Source organism: Macrobrachium rosenbergii, chromosome 21 (genome assembly GCF_040412425.1).
Source record: "Macrobrachium rosenbergii isolate ZJJX-2024 chromosome 21, ASM4041242v1, whole genome shotgun sequence".
Taxonomy (NCBI): Eukaryota; Metazoa; Arthropoda; class Malacostraca; order Decapoda; family Palaemonidae; genus Macrobrachium; species Macrobrachium rosenbergii.
In genome coordinates this window covers 33,453,144-33,469,860 of record NC_089761.1, presented here as the reverse complement: position 1 = coordinate 33,469,860, position 16,717 = coordinate 33,453,144, and the positions used below count along the sequence as shown (strand labels likewise).

Here is a 16,717-nt window from a genome sequence, read left to right as displayed (position 1 = left end):
GAAGCGAGACATTAAAAGCATGACTATGTTACAATGAGACCGTGCACTATAACACAAGTTTTTAATAATAAATTTCCAAAAGAGTTAGACTGTATTGCTGGATTCTGCAACTGTGTAGGCAGAGCACAATTTTAGAAAAATGTCCAACTTTAGTAGACCTATTTCCAATTAGTTTATCTCACAGAACTGAACTTTATAATTTGGAAGCCACTGAAATTACATAAAAATGACGATTAAAACCTCAGGTTATTATTATACTTGTAAAGAAAAAAAAAAAGCCTACAAAACAGAACAGGTAACCTATACAACTGTCACAAAATGATTGTCGACTGATGTCTTGTCCCCCAATTTTTGTCAGAACCGCTGCGTCATTCTCAAAATAATTTCTCCACTTGTTTTTGCTCACTGTGTAAAATAGCAATACAGGGTATAATTATCTTAAAAATATAAGACTAGTAATGTAATAAACCTTCTTTACCTTACCTTGATAAATGTTACATACATCTTCATAGGGACACTTCCTGTAGCACTGGTTTCCTCTGTGATCAGCTTGCCTGAATTCAAGCTCTCTTGCTCCTTGGTCTCTGTGGAAGAAATGCTTCTTTAAGTCATGAGGTCAGTGAAATGTAATAAATTCTATACAGTACTTCAAAATGCAAATAAAGATTAGTCAGGCTGCTGCTGCAAACAGTGCGTCATTTTCTAGCATCAGGTTTAATACTACATACTCAGTTTGCTAGGTGCTTTAGTTTCGTTACAAGTAAAATGTGGAATAGTTCGTCTAGTGCTGTTGAGGAAGCTTCTGATCTCCAAATACTCGAGCCAGAAGCACAAATGCATTCCTGCTCTCTGCTGTTGACGTCTCCTTAACTGCAAGTGTATTGGTTTCATTTTCTATTCCCTCATATTTACCTATTTATCAACTTTTCCTATAAGCTCTCTCTCTCTCTCTCCTGACTGATTTCCCTTTGGGGACCTCTTGGGTTTACAGTCTGTTGACTTTGTCCATAAGGGATATCAGCTGAAGATGTAAGTAAAGAAAGAAAGAAGTAACTCGCTAGCAAAGTGTACTGCATTTGCAAACTAACATCAAAGCTGTTTGGTAGCAGCTGCTGTGTACATAACTAACTTCTGGATGTATCCCAAACTAGCAGAATGTCCAGTGTTGTCCAGGCAGAAAAGTAGCTATAAATAGCCATGAACTGTTCTTACCAATGGTATATTTGGCTTAATATAATGGATGCGAGTTGTGAAGGAATGATCAACTATATGTTGCATACATATAAGAAAAACTCTTTTTGAACCTAAGCATTACAGTACATAGCTGCTTCTACAAGAGGGCTAGCCACAACTGGCCCTTGTTGGTGGAAATCTGTACTAGGATGATAAACAATAAAATGAAAATACAAGCACTGAGGCCATGTGGTGTTTCAGTGCCCCTTAACTCCTTTGGGTAGTCCTAATGACTTGGAGGGAAGCTAACTTTGTGAAATAATGAACAAAGACTTGTCCTTGGCTATCAAATGGAAAATTCAACAACAGACTATTTCTTCAGCTAGAAATGTAAACAAACTTTTCTGAAATTGGTTTATGTGAAACACTAACCTTCTTGGATGAACTCTGTCTGCAAATGCTGATACTACTACTAATTCACTTTGATGAGTGATATGAAAGCTACTATGCCTTCCTGAGTTAGTGTCTTTATGCTGGAAGATATTAGCATAGCAAAGCAACTTACAGTAAAAGTCTTCCAATAGGCAACTAATTCCCTCAGTAAAAAACAGATTACAACTTACTTTCCTTGACCTCTGGTGCAACTCCATCTACAAAGACAATAACGCTTCAGTTAGTACATCTTATTTTTTATGAAAGCAAACTGAAAAATTAGGAAACATATACAGTATTAAAAGGCAAACACTCCAATCAATGCAATGTGAAGCATTCAAGATCAGACCACTAATAAAAAAAAAAAAAGAAAATCCATACCATGCTTCTATGATTATTTATATGGGTGTTATGGCTGCAGTGATGGAAAGAGAATTATGTATGACCAAGTACAACTACGGCATTGAAAGGTAAGCCATGCAAGGGGGGAACAATAATACTGAAGATGATTGCACAATCAACAGGTGCTGCACACACAAACTTAGCATGAGAGATTCACAAAGCACTTTAGATAAAATACACAGGCATTTTTGTTGCATATTTACACACACACATATATATACAGTAAACCCCCCGTATTCGCGTTCTCATGGTTTGTGGACTCACGCATTCGCGGGTTTCTCTGTGGAACATACCTAGCCATCATTCGCGGAAAATTCGCCCATTCGCGGTATTTTTCACAAAGAAATATTCACTCATTACTGTATTTTCATATAATTTTCAAGAATAAATGAACTTTTTGTGATAAAACTATTAAAATACTTAGGTATAAGCATTTTTACAGAGTTTTTCTTGGTTTAAGCTATCAAAATGGGCAGTTCTAAATGTTTTTAGAGGGGTTTTAAGCATTCATGATTTGACCAATTCAGTGGGGGTGAGGGAGACACATCCCCTACGAATACAGAGGGTTCACTGTGTATATATATATATATATATATATATATATATATATATATATATATATATATATATATATATATATATATATATATATATCTGTTAAGAATTGAAAGGATAAACCTCATGGAAAAATAAATCTGCATTATGATGAAAAGTGATTAATTCAGAAAAAGTATTGACTGTGGGAAAAGGCATGAAACATTTGCTAATTTGCCAAAAAAGGGAACAAAATTCAAAATTTCAAAAACAGTCACTCGCCAGTAAGTAAAATCAATGGCAACACTTCAAAAGCATTCAGAAAGAAATTTGTGGTATGGCAAGTATTATGAGGAGGGGCCAAGGTCTCAATTTAAGCCCAGTTCAATTTTAGTGGCCCAATTTGGGATCCTCCACCATCCCTGTGATGGAGGAGTATAACTTCAATAGAACAACTGACTGTCAGCAACATTTTGGGTTAAGTTAGAATGTGTTGCGGCCTTATGAAAGACAACAGGATATAAGATGGCTCCCCCAAAACACAATGTCTTGCCACCCTGTGAAGATTTTATAATCAGCAACCAGGATATGAATTAGAATGCCAAAGAAAAACAAACGGTGCTTCTCAGGATATGTATACTGTATACAGTAATAGACAATATTTACAGTTCTGGGACACTTATTGAAACACATACCGGCACTATCAGCTTTTTCACTTGGCTTCTGCACATTCTCACTGTCATTCTTCTTTTCCTTTCCCGTGGAATCCAGTCCAACCATATCAAAATAGTCGCCCTTTCTCTCCATCAGCTCACTGTGCGTACCTCGCTCTGCTATCTTCCCGGTTTGCATGACGACGATTTCATCACACTGCTCCAGGAACTAGAAAATGTTTAAAAATGAGAATATTCCCTTCACAAGGATTGGGTTACAAGGCTTTCTAATGGCAGATGTTGTAAACTCTTAGAGACAAGAATAAGGATCTGTGTTTTTAAACATGAATTTGCTTTACACTAAGTAATGCCTCTTATACACAAACTGAATTTACCTAACACTAAGAAATGCCACTTATACACGAACTGATTTTGCTTAACACAAAGAAAGGTTTCTTATACAAAAACTTAATTTGCTCAATACTGATACAAAAACTGAATTTACTTTACACTAAAAAAAATGCCTCATCCAAAAACATAAAGGAATTTTGCCATTGACACAAATCATTATAAACTTTGTGACAACAATAAATTTCTGCATTTGTACTCATAATTTTTCTTAACACCAAGAAATGCCTCCTGTGGAAAAACTTAAGGTACAACTATTCATAGATTTTGCTTTTGAAGAAAATCACTGATACCATTTAATATATGTCTCAATTTCATAAAACAAGAGAAAACGATACTTACGTGAGTGGCATGTGTCACAAAAATGACTGTTTTGCTGGCGAGACTTCCCTTTATACACTCGCTGAATATATGCTTGGCTACTTTGGTGTCGACTGCGCTAAGAGGATCGTCTAGGAGGTATATGTCCCTGTCACTGTAAACAGCCCGGCCAAGGTTGACTCTCTGCTTCTGTCCACCGCTGTTTAATTGTAAAAATAAGAGGGTTCTCTGACGACACAGAATACATAGTTTATGAATGCATGGTTTAGCTAGGCCCCGTTGCATACTAAACTTTATCAGAATTGGTACAATGGATTAAAACTGTGCTGGGAACCACTCAAGAGATTACCCCTGCCAAAAGAAATTCCTAATGGTAAGTTTTTGACATTCAACCTGATTAGCTGTCTACATCTCTTTGAAATCTTACAGGGTAAGAGAAGACATATCTTCCACGTAAGTTTGCTTGCTGAGGAAATGATCAAAACTTGTGAAGATCCATATGAAAATTTTGTTTACTGTTTTAAATCTCTTGAAGGTGAAAAAGTGAGCTTTGAAAAACTGTCTTCATATGTGAATTCATTTAAACAACAAAAAATTTTTCTTTGATAATGATCATGTCTTTAAAAAGTGAACTGAAATTCACTCTTGAAATGCAATCCATTACTATATGCAATCAACCTGCGCAATATTGAAATTACCTTAATTTAATTTAAAAAAACTATTTGTTTCTAACTTTAGCACAATCAAACCACAATTCCTGAACTACATACTGTTAAGCACAATCTCTTGGCCTTGCCAAAATGCCCTCACCTAAGATTGGTCCCTCGGTCACCAATTTCAGTCATGTCCCCGTTGGAGAGTAAATTCAGATCAGACTGCAGGGAACACACTCTCAACACCTCCTTGTACTTCTCCTCGTCAAACTTCTGCCCTATCACGATGTTTTCCCGAACAGTAGCATTGTAGATCCACGCCTGCTGAGTCACCAGAGCCAATCGACCATTTGCTTGTAAGTCGCCACTTTCAACTTTCATCTGAAATTTTTCATGGATTAGTACCACAGATGCTTTGTTATAAATATTGCCTACTGTTTCCTGTACACTGACAACAGTTTACACAATGAATACTGACAGAAACACCACTATCTTATAAATGTTGCCTGCTGTTCCCAGACATTGACAACAGTTTGAATAATGAATACTGACAGAAATATCACTATCTTCATTGCCTACTGTTTTCAGTACATTAACAACAGATTGCACAATGAATGCTGACAGAAACACCACTATCTTATAATGTTGCCTGCTGTTCCCAGACATTGGCAACAGTATGGACAATGGAGACTGACAGAAACTCCAATTATCTTTTCAATGTCGCTTACTGTTTCCAGTACACTGAAAACAGTTTACACAATGAACACTGACAGAAGGATCAGAGTATATTAAAAACCATAATAATTTGTAGATTGATATACAGTGGGTCATAGTTAGGTATACTGTACAGTATTTCATTAGCAGACATGACGCTGGAACAGTTACCACATTAACAATTGATCAAATATAAAACAGTTCCTTTCACTAGGACTGATTTCTGATTCCCACTTACATCCCCACAAATTGCTGACAGTAGCGAGCTCTTCCCAGACCCAATACTCCCACAGACGCCTATCAGCCTTCCTCGTTGAACAGACAAGTTGAGATTGAACAGAATAGTCACGGTTTTCACTGAGTTGGGTTCAGCAGTGGGAATACTTCCGTTCATTCCGTTCGAATTCCCGTTTGGTGAGTTCCCGTTTGGTGAGTTCCCGTTGAGGGTGTTGCCGTTGAGGGTGTTGCCATTGGGAGAATTGCCGTTAGGAACAACGCCGTTGGAATGGTGATTGCCGTTAGGGACGGAACCGTTTGACTTAACGCCATCTGGAATGAATGTTTACAGAGTTCTGAAATATGTCTTAACTGTAACTGTGATGATTTTGCTAGTAGTGTACTTTAGTTTACAAATATTGTAATCATCTTCATGAAATTACTTAACACTGGTAATAATACATTTCAATAACATCCATAATATTGGCCTGACTTCAGTGACTGAGAAACTGGACTGACTACAGTACTGACACTTTCTGACAAGTAACAAAGTTCGTTAAGTAACAAAGACCTATTTTGTAGCCACTAGCAGATCCAGGACGGGGGTGGGGGGCACCTGGGCACGTGTCGCCCCCCATGAAAAATAATGACAAAATAATAATGTTGAAGATTTAGATAACATGAGAAATATAAAAGTGGAAAAAAATAAATAATCTATTATAGAAATAAAATTTGGAGAAAAATTTTATATATATACACATATACATATGTAGTCTCTTGAATATTTCCTTGATATATCTTACAGTTAACAGCAATTTCACATAGCAGTTCTTACCCTAAACCAGTGGTTCTCAAACTGGGGGTAATTACCCGCTCGGGGTAATGAAGCAGTTTCTGGGGTGGGGGGGGGAATGAGGCACTTTCTAAAAGTAATATTTCTTTGGGGGTAAAATACAGTAAATTTATAGATAATAATAAATAAATTAGTTAATAAATAATACAGAAGTAAATCTAAATTCTTTATTTCTGAAGACTTGAGTAAAAGTAAAATTAATTTCTTACATATAAAATGCATTAGAAATTAAGCATTCCAATATTTTCCTTTCCTTTATATTATAAGTTCTCTTAACTGAGGAGGAATGGGGTAGGGGTGCCGGTACTCTGTCACACCACTGACGGGGGTCACGATACCAAAAAATCTGAGAGCCACCGCCCAAAACTAACCTGTATTTTAACTCTTTAACGTTCAATATAAGAGATATATAAAGAGAGATGTCACATCCAAAATGGCAGCATACGAAAAAATAATCAGAAGAAAATACAATCATAATATGGTCGCTGATAAGTACAGAAGTCCGCCAAGCTGAGGTCTGTTCAGTTTAGGCGTCACTGTATTCAAGAAAAGGCTAAAGATTTAGGAAAAATGAAATCCCAGCTAAGCAGCTTTATCACTCACTCTGCTTCTTGCTCTCGGTTCGTTCAGGTGGCCCCTCTTTGGAGTCCTTGGCCTTAAAATCAATGTTGGTCACTTCCCAGGCAAAGGTCCATTCTTGATCTGCAGGGCCAAGTTATTGTTGACTAGACCTCCGTTGCGTTTCTTGTGTTCTGGCAACTCCAGTAGTTTCTGTGGGAATGGTGCCGGTTTAGTAAACAAGAAATAGTACTGAGTATCAAGGGAAGCAAAGTTATTATTATTTCAAATACTTTATTATTATCACATTATGTTGTATAATTTGTTTGACTATCAAATGGAATGAGTTCAATATGTAAAAGCAAAGCAAGATGCACCACATATTATTATTATTATTAAGAAGGTAAACCCCCACAGGGGCCACTGACTTGAAATCAAGCTTCCAAAGAATATGGTGTTCATTTGAAAGAAGTTACAGGAGATAACAGGAAACAGAAAGAGATCAGTTATTAGAAAAGAATATAAGATAAATGAATAAATTAATAAGTAAATAGATAAAAATATAAATAAATCAGTAAAATACAAGGTGAACGGTTTTAGGGAAGTAATGCATTGCCCTGTCGCTTGATATTTTGACAAAAGAGCAAAAAATATTGCATAATAGTATCCATCATCAGAACAATTTCTATTTAAGGGGTTTCAGTACGATAACGTTATGTTTGTAATTATTAGGTTTTAGCTCGACAAGACCTTTGGGCTAATTTAATTAGCTCAAAGAGGCAAGTTTCTTATGGCTGAACACCAAGTTATTCTGAGAAAAACTGATAAAAGTCAGACATTTGTAACCTCCCGAGAAGCATTACTAATTCAACAACAAATTGGTTCTACCAGACACGATCTGTGCTCTGAGACGAATGGAATGAAACCTGATGAAAACTAAGCTTTGTTAATACAACACAAAACCCACAAAAAAAAAATATACCTGGATTCTAGTTAGCGAGACCTTTGCTTCAGCGACTGATCTCACAGTAAATGGCAGTGTTCCTACTGAGAACTGCATGGCATTGAACACTGAGAAGATGGTGAAGGCCTCAGATGAGGTCAGCCTATTACCTGCGTTGGAGAAAAAGTACATTATCAGTCCTGGAATGGCCAGGTCAAATGTGACAAGATATCAGACCAGGAATGGCTAGGTCAAATGTGACATGATATCAGTCCAGGAATGCCCAGGTCAAATGTGACAAGATATCTGTCCAGGAATTATCCATTAAAATGTGACATGATATCAGACCAGGAATTACCAATTAAAATGTGACATGATCCAGGAATTGCCAAGTAAAACGTGACAAGATATCAATCCAGGAATGGCCAACTAAATTATTACAAGATATCAGTCTAAGAATACCTAAATAAAATGTGACAAGATATTGTAGTATTTGCAAATGAAAATCAAATTAATCTTCCTATACTGAAGAGAAGCCAATGAAACAAACTTTCAAACTAAAAGTTAAACGACCTACCAGTCAACGTATACCCAAGAAAAGTGACAATCGTTGCTAAGATGCTAATACTTGGAACAACAGTCGAACTGACAGCTTGCAACAAGGCTCCAACGCGGTGCTTCTTCAATTCCTCTTTCCTGAGTCCTGGGGAGAACAGGAGAATGTAATTATTACTATTATTATTATTATTATTATTCAGAAGATGAAACCTATTCATATGGAACAAGCCACCCACAGGAGCCACTGACTTGAAATTCAAGCTTCCAAAGAATATTAGAGTGTTCATTAGGTAGAAGTAAGAGGAGGTAAAGGGAAATTCAGAAAGGAGAGATCTCACTTATTAAAAATGAAAGAATAAATGTAATGAATGGCTTTACCTACACTCATGCAGATTATATAAGTTATCACATGCATATGTTGTGTTATGAAGCTGGATGAACAAGCATGGAAGTGGTTACTACTGAATTTAGGGATGTTATTTTCCTGTGGTGTTTGCTTATACTATAGTCACTTAAATTTTGTGAAATATATATATATATATATATTTATAAATAAATAATATATGTATATATTAATATATATGTATATATGTATGTATGAATATATGCCACAGAAAGAAAGTAATTGTGCCAATGTAGCTGCTCAGTACAAACGAAGTCCCTTAAGGAGAGTAAACTCCAAATCACAAACCTGCAATCTTTTCTGCGAACGATTCTTCCCACGAGTACATCTTGATCAAGCGGATGCTGTTCAGGATCTCGTTCATGAGCGTCACTCTCTTGTCGGTCACTTTGACTGTCTGAACTCTCACTTTGCTTTGTGCTTTGGCGATGAGGCCCTGTGGGAAGAATGGGAGAGAATTAAACAGAAAAATCGCGAAAACAAAGCACTTAAGTAACTTATCATCCAGTATGGAAATCTGGTTACAAAGCAAAGCCCTGGGGGTGCTTTCAGCCACTCAGCACTCAAGAGTGAAAAGAAATATGAGTGGCTGGGCAGAAAAATGGAAGAAATGAAGTGGGGATGGAGGTAGAGTAAAAGGGTGCAAAGTGGCCGCTTCTAGGGGTCAAAGGGAAGCTGCAAACTACCTTTGCCAATGGATACAGTGCACGACGTGAGGCGCACTGTACTAACCCCCTACAAGCAGCAGATTTTTTGCTGCGTAAAGAGGTGATCTAAATAAAGCTTTGTCTACAGGACATTACAGTCTTGAATTTCATGTAAGCGAACAGAACTTAAACATAAAGCATTAATCAACTTATTCTCCAATGTTACAGAACAGACATTACCTGAAAATTTACATAAAAGATTAAGACACTGCTTGTGTTTTAAAAGTTTATCTAGTTGTGCAAATATCATCAGTGACTTTAAAGGAAATGAGACAACAGAGAACCGTAGATCTTGTGTCACTTGTGACAGATATCTACGAATTAACAGACAACTTATTCCTACTTACCATAATTGGATAAAAACAAACAAACACAGCCTGTCCCAGCAGAGACCACGGGCCCAGTATGTAGACTGAGTAGATCACACTTAGCGTAAAAATGATGGGCATAGCTGGAAAAATGTGCAAAAGAACCATAAATAACAAAAGGGTAAGCACTTGAGACTCAGTCATGATAAATGAGAGTAACAAAGTGAATAGGTAGGCAAATAAATGGATAATAGGTGAAAACTTTGTATTCCAGCATTTATTGTCGTCACGACATCAAGGAACTGGAAACAAGCAATCATAGTGAACTTGACAAGCTTAAGCTAGACCTATGCCTGGCCATTAGTCTTCCTATCTCTTTCATCGACTCCCCACACAATAAAAATCTTTACGGTATCTCACGGAAGGAAGATAAATCCAGTTTTTTCCATATCAGTTTTCCATGCAGGAGTCAAGATTCAATTTCCATACTTATAGAAAAACATGCACCAGTAACCTAGACTAAAAACAGAACCCAGTATGTACTCATTGGGAAAGAGAAGCAGAATCTTGGGATTTTACACAGGTCTATGTCGAAGAGAGAAAGTCGACCCTACCTGTTAGGAACACACATGATATACAAGCTTCAAAGAGCCTCTCCATGTCATTGTTGCAGAAGTTGATGATTTGGGCTGAGAGCCTCTCACCACCTGTTTTCAACTTCAGAATCTTCTTGTACATCATAGCCTGGATGGCACCGGTGACTCTTGTGGCTGTGGGGTACAAAAAAGGAATTAGATTAGAAAGTTTCGATAAAAATGATTCGAGTAAGCCCACACTGCAGTAAAAAAATGGTCAAACTTGTTAGCAACTTGTTGCACACACACATCACAAACATGCTGATTACATGTCAACAACTTAATGGTAGTTATCCTATCTAGCTTTAGTAAAAAACATGTCATAAACTCACGCTGACAACTTATCACACACAAATCACAAACAAGCCGAGTACATGTCAACGACATAGCGTTAGTTATCCTATCCAGCATTTGCAAAATAGTCATAAATACATGTTGGCAACTTATCGCACACACTTCACAAACAGGTTGAGTACAAGTCAACAACATAGTGGTAGTTCTAACCAATGTGATTATCCAATCAAGCACTTGGAAAAAAATGTCACAAACACAAATTGGCAACTTATCGCACACACTTCACAAACAGGTTGAGTACAAGTCAACAACATAGTGGTAGTTCTAACCAATGTGATTATCCAATCCAGCACTTGGAAAAAAATGTCACAAACACAAATTGGCAACTTATCACACACACTTCACAAACAAGTTGAATACAAATCAACGACTTGGTGGAAGTTCTAACCAGTGATTCATGCAATTATCCAACCCAGCATTTGCCAAGGGTTTGTTCTCCACTTACGGTCGCTGACTTGTTTTCAACCTGTCTGTGATATGTATGTGAGAAATTGCCAACATGTTTATGACATGTTTTAAGGTAGCATAGATGTACTTTCACATTCTAATGAGTATTGTGAATTTGGGACTGGCAATGGACTATTATTTCAAAGAATGAGATACTGTGTACCTCACAATAGTATTTCACACAGTTAACACTAAAAATTTGATGCAATACTTCTCAGGAGACAATATGTGCAACAAATGTTTTTCAATTCATAACGAAACACTGTGCTACAGAGATATTTCTTACCTGTGTGAGTTCCAACAACGAACATGGCATTGAAACAGGCACCCCGGAGCATGTTCACGATTAAAATGGAAACGGTAATAATGGCAGCGTACTGGAAATCTACTGCAGGCGAATTAATGTAGTCTAGAACCAATTTTAGTAACACCGACTGAAAGAAGAAGAGAAATGTGTTACTAAGGCGGATATACAAAGTATAGAAACGGCAATAAGGTACAAGGATAATGCAAGATAATGTACTTTACGTTCAAATGTTCTTGCTTAAGTGCATTTACATGCAGAGTAATAGTATGTACGTCTGAAAATAACCTTAAATTAATCTCATATGCACTAAGGAACGTAAGGAAAAATATCACCTGCTCAAACATGATTACAAGTATCTTAGACTCCTGAAGCCTATTTACCCAGGGTCAGACTCAATTTCAGACAAGAGAACAATGCTTCAAGGGCGTCCCCTTCAGTACTCACTGGACCCAAGAACTGAAGGACATTTTGGAAGACAGAGATGACCATGCAGACGATGACCCTGGTCCTGACCCCTCTCCAAACGGCGCGCCAGAGCTGCGGCCTCTGGTTGGCCTTTCTCGAAGCGCTGACTTCATCTTCCCAAAGGCGCAGCAGGCGGTCGGCGTTCTTCTCGGCTCCGTCTTCTGTCTGTTCGTGAGAAATTAAAAAAAAAAAGTTATTATAGGATTGAGAAGACGATTCTCAAAGGGCGTGTTGCTTTACAAAAATCGTTTTATTATAGAAAAGGCCTGGGGTGAACCTCCCGTGGTGTACAGAGGCATTACCAATGGGTCTTTGCCAATGTTCCTTCTGCTCGGCCTAGCTGCACACCACCTTCTAGCCTTTTACTTGACCTCCATTCCCGCTTCCGTTCTTCAATCTCGCTGCCCAACCTCTCTAACTATCACTACTTAGTGCAACTGTTGGGTTTTCTTCCAGTTCCACCTTTAGATCCTTGTACTACTTCTCATTTATTTTCTGGATCTGTTTTGCTGTCCAGCCCCTCCAACTCTTTTTTTTTTTTTTTCACCGTCTGAAACGCTGAATGGCAGAGAGTACCAAAGTGATTGGCTTTCGAGCCCAAATTTCATAAAATCATAAATCTATGAATTACAGATTAATAACAACATTAGTGCTTTTCAGAAATTTCTGTATTTCTTGGAATATACATACAGATTCAATGCATAAATTACCGAACTGATTCGTAAATTAATAATATTATCGTAAATTACTGGTTTCATGAAGAAGGTACTGATCTTAATTAGCAGCGATAATCTCTCTCTCTCTCTCTCTTCAACAAATCCTTGTCTTAAACTATTCTTTCTCTCTTTCCTCACTGAATTAACTCTCTCTCTCTCAAAACAAATTCTTGTCTTAAAATATATTCCCAACCTTCATTCCTGCCTTAACTCTCTCTCTCTCAACAAATCCTTGTCTTAAACTATAATTCCCATCTTTCTTTACTGCCTTATCTCTCTCTCTCTCTCTCTCTCTCTCTCTCTCTCTCTCTCTCTGGTGTACCACAGGGTACGGTGTTAGCTGCATTGCTGTTTGTGATTATGATTGCAGACATAGACAGTAATGTTAAGGACTCAGTAGTAAGAAGTTTCATGATGACACAAGAATAAGTAGAGAAATTGCTTGTGATGAAGATAGAAGTCGCTACAAAGAGACCTAAATAAAATATATAAATGGGCAGAGATAAATAGGATGGTATTTAACTCTGATAAATTTGAATCAATGAACTATGGTGATAAAGTAGGAATGCTATATGCATATAAAGGACCTAATAATGAGACAATCACAAACAAGGAAGCAAAGTTAAAGACCAGTGTGATGTTGAATAGGAATATATATGCAATGATCAAATAGCAATTCATTGGCAAAGTGCAAAGCAAAAATGGAATGTTGTTTCGGCACTTCAAAACAAGAAAAGCTGAACACATGATTATGCTTTATAAAACGTACATACATGTAGTCCACTTAATATTGCAATATAATATGGTACCCACACTGGGATATTGGGAGTACAAAGGTCATTTACAGCTAGAATAGAAGAAGTTAGGACCTTGATCACTGGGAAAAGACTACAATTCTTAATTTATATAGTCTTGAAAGGAGAAGGAACGCTTACATGGTAATTCAAGCATGGAAACAGATAGAAGGAATTACCGAAAATATCATGGAACTAAAATTATCAAAAAGAGCAAGCAGAGGTAGATTAATAGTGCCTTTATACCAGGAAAATTAAGGAAAGCAAAGCACACAGGACATTAATCCACCACGCACCAGCATCGATAATGCAGCGTTATTCAATGCGCTCCAGCTCATCTGAGGAACATAACAGGAGTGAAGATGTGTTTAAGAATAAGCTCGACAAATCTAAAGATGCATCCCAGACCATCCAAGACTGGAAGATGCAAAATATACCGGAAAGATGCGTTAGCAACTCTCTGGTAGACATCAAAGGCGCCTCACACTGAGGGACCTGGGGCAACCTGAACAATTGTAAGAACTTGTAAGAACTGTAAGAAATAAGAACTCTCTCTCTCTCTCTCTCTCTCTCTCTCTCTCTCTCTCTCTTAACCTTCTGTTCAAACCCATGTACCAATTTCCTCTTGCATAAGAGAAATGTTTTCCCAGAACACTTTCCGGGAACATCCCAAAAGAATCCTTCAACATAATTAGGTCATGTTTACACTCATCACAGCCATTCATTATGCAAATATGGAAAACAAACATTAGAGAGACGAGGCTCAATTAAAGGGTAAGGTTAAGGGTCGGGAAATGCTGCCTGCCTTTCAAAGGGGGAGGTTAAGCTATGTGTAGAGCTTGAGTGTTTTTTAACCTTGACTTTGACAAGGGGGTTAAGGGGCAATATTATTTTTTTATTTTCGATCCCCTTATTAATTTTATATATATATATATATATATATATATATATATATATATATATATATATATATATGTATATATATATATATATATATATATATATATATATATATATATATATATATATACATATATGCATCTGGTAGTTAGTCGACTGTTGTGGGTAAGATCATCGGGCTCGATTGCAACTTTATCTAGACTTAACCTCTCTCTCTCTCTCTCTCTCTCTCTCTCTCTCTCAAGACCATGAAACTATTATAGCACTAAAACACTGAAGGCCCTACACGCCTTTGTTTCCAAATACCCAAACAATAAGATCGGCAGGAAAGCTAGGTAATGCATTCAGAATTCGGGGAACAAATTTAATAGGATTATTTGGGAAAATACATTAACTTCACGTCTCTCTCTCTCTCTCTCTCTCTCCTCTCCTCTCTCTCTCTCTCTCCCCTGTAGTATTCCGTGTGTGCCTAAGAATATTGTACTCGGGGAAATTTCCATATTTGCTTCGATACATTTCCTCTCTGAGAGAGAGAGAGAGAGAGAGAGAGAGAGAGAGAGAGAGAGAGAGAGAGAGAGAGAGAGAGAGATTCCACAACTAACGTCCAGTACCTATAACAAAAACGGAACGTCAAAGCAAGCGAGAAGAGAGAGAAGAGAGTCCTGAGAGAGAGAGAGAGAGAGAGAGAGAGAGAGAGAGAGGGGACGTACCCTACGCCTCTCCACTACCAGGCTGCATCTTCACTCCACCGAGAAGGGTTAAAAGAAACGGAAAAGCCAATACGGTTCTTCAGGGAAAGATTGCGCCTTTAATGGGAAACTCATCCCCTCCCCTCCCCTCCGCCAACTGGGGGAGAGGGGAGAGTGGAAGTGGGAGAGAGGTGGGGGGGGGGAAGATTGGTAAGGGGAAGAGATTGCAACAGAATTGCAAATGACAACATGATCATAAAATCAATTCATTCATTTTACGTAAGACGGGATATATTAAATTTCCTTTGCCTTGACACTATTTTTTTATACTGGAGGTTAGCGATTGGTTTTGGGTTATAATGGCCTTATGCCAGCACAGGTTCTTGCTTAAGGGCAGCCCGTAGGCGTGGTATAAGGTGGGCGAGGGTACAAGAAGCCTGGTGTGGACCTGCAAACTCTTAAAACCAACTTTGGTAATTCTGGAATTATCACAGATTTACGAACAATTAAATGAAATTCTGGTTCTAAAGGCCGTAGAGTTTACCAAAATTAATTCTTCCTGATTGTATTATATTGTATTGTATATCTAAAATTTAGGCCAAAGGCCAAGCACTGGGACCTATAAGGTCAATCAGCGCAAAAAGGGAAATTGAGAGAATAGAAGGCCTGAAAGGTGTAACAGGAGGAAAACCTCAAAGCACTTGCACTATGAATCAATTGTTAGGAGATGGTAGGAAAGTAAGATGGCAGAAAGAGAATATGAAAGGAGGTACAGTAAAAGGAACGAAAGGGGTTGCAGCTAGGGGCCGAAGGCACGCTGCAAAGAACCTTAAGCAATGCCTACAGTGCACCGCATGAGGTGCACTGACGGCACTAACCCCCTACGGGCAATTCTTCTTGATCCTAATTATAAAAATACAGTATTGTCTATACACGATCCACCTTCCTTAAACATTTGAAAAAAGCATACCAAATTGCAGCCCTCTAGCCTCAGTAGTTTTTATTCTATTTAAGGTTATATTTAGCCATAATCGTGCTTCTGGCAACGATATAGGACAGGCCGCCACCGGGCCGCGGTTGAGGTTTCACGGGTCGCGGCTCATACAGCATTATACCGAGATCTATTTTCGGTGGCCTTGACTATATGCTGTACAGAAAACTGGATTGCGCCGAAGAAACTTCGGCGCACTTTTTCCTTTCTTATATATTTTGATTAATTCGCTATTTTTCTAAGGGCTATTTAGTTATGTAACTTGTTTTTATGACCTAATTCTTTCATGAAATAAACTCCCATACGTATATAAAAAAAAATACGTACGGCAAAAAACACGTCTGAATCAGCAGAACAGACAAGACTTTTCACAAAAACGTCACTTCGCAACTGTTTCAAAAGCCTTTGAGCGAAACAACATTTCAGCCTCCTCTCCAGGGAACGTTGTTGCTCTCAAACCTGAGCTCTCGTCTCTGACGTTAAAGAAGAAGAAGAAGAAGAAGAAGAAGAAGATCTTCGGAAGAAAACAGAAGTGACAGAAGGAAATATCCCTAACTTCGCAGACTGTCTAATAAAATTCTTT

At 37.8% G+C, this 16,717-nt stretch overlaps 1 protein-coding gene across 1 annotated transcript in view; it reads right to left on the bottom strand.

The window, feature by feature from the left end:
• LOC136849878 (ATP-binding cassette sub-family C member 5-like) overlaps nucleotides 1-16,717 on the bottom strand; it is an 82,874-nt gene that overhangs the window by 9,098 nt on the left and 57,059 nt on the right. The window contains 15 exon segments of the mRNA XM_067123381.1: nucleotides 484-584; nucleotides 1,797-1,823; nucleotides 3,237-3,423; nucleotides 3,945-4,122; nucleotides 4,734-4,957; nucleotides 5,529-5,839; nucleotides 6,963-7,049; nucleotides 7,052-7,130; nucleotides 7,900-8,030; nucleotides 8,438-8,563; nucleotides 9,110-9,257; nucleotides 9,876-9,979; nucleotides 10,451-10,606; nucleotides 11,559-11,706; nucleotides 12,024-12,209. Coding sequence (XP_066979482.1) covers nucleotides 484-584; nucleotides 1,797-1,823; nucleotides 3,237-3,423; nucleotides 3,945-4,122; nucleotides 4,734-4,957; nucleotides 5,529-5,839; nucleotides 6,963-7,049; nucleotides 7,052-7,130; nucleotides 7,900-8,030; nucleotides 8,438-8,563; nucleotides 9,110-9,257; nucleotides 9,876-9,979; nucleotides 10,451-10,606; nucleotides 11,559-11,706; nucleotides 12,024-12,209 — 2,193 coding nt within the window.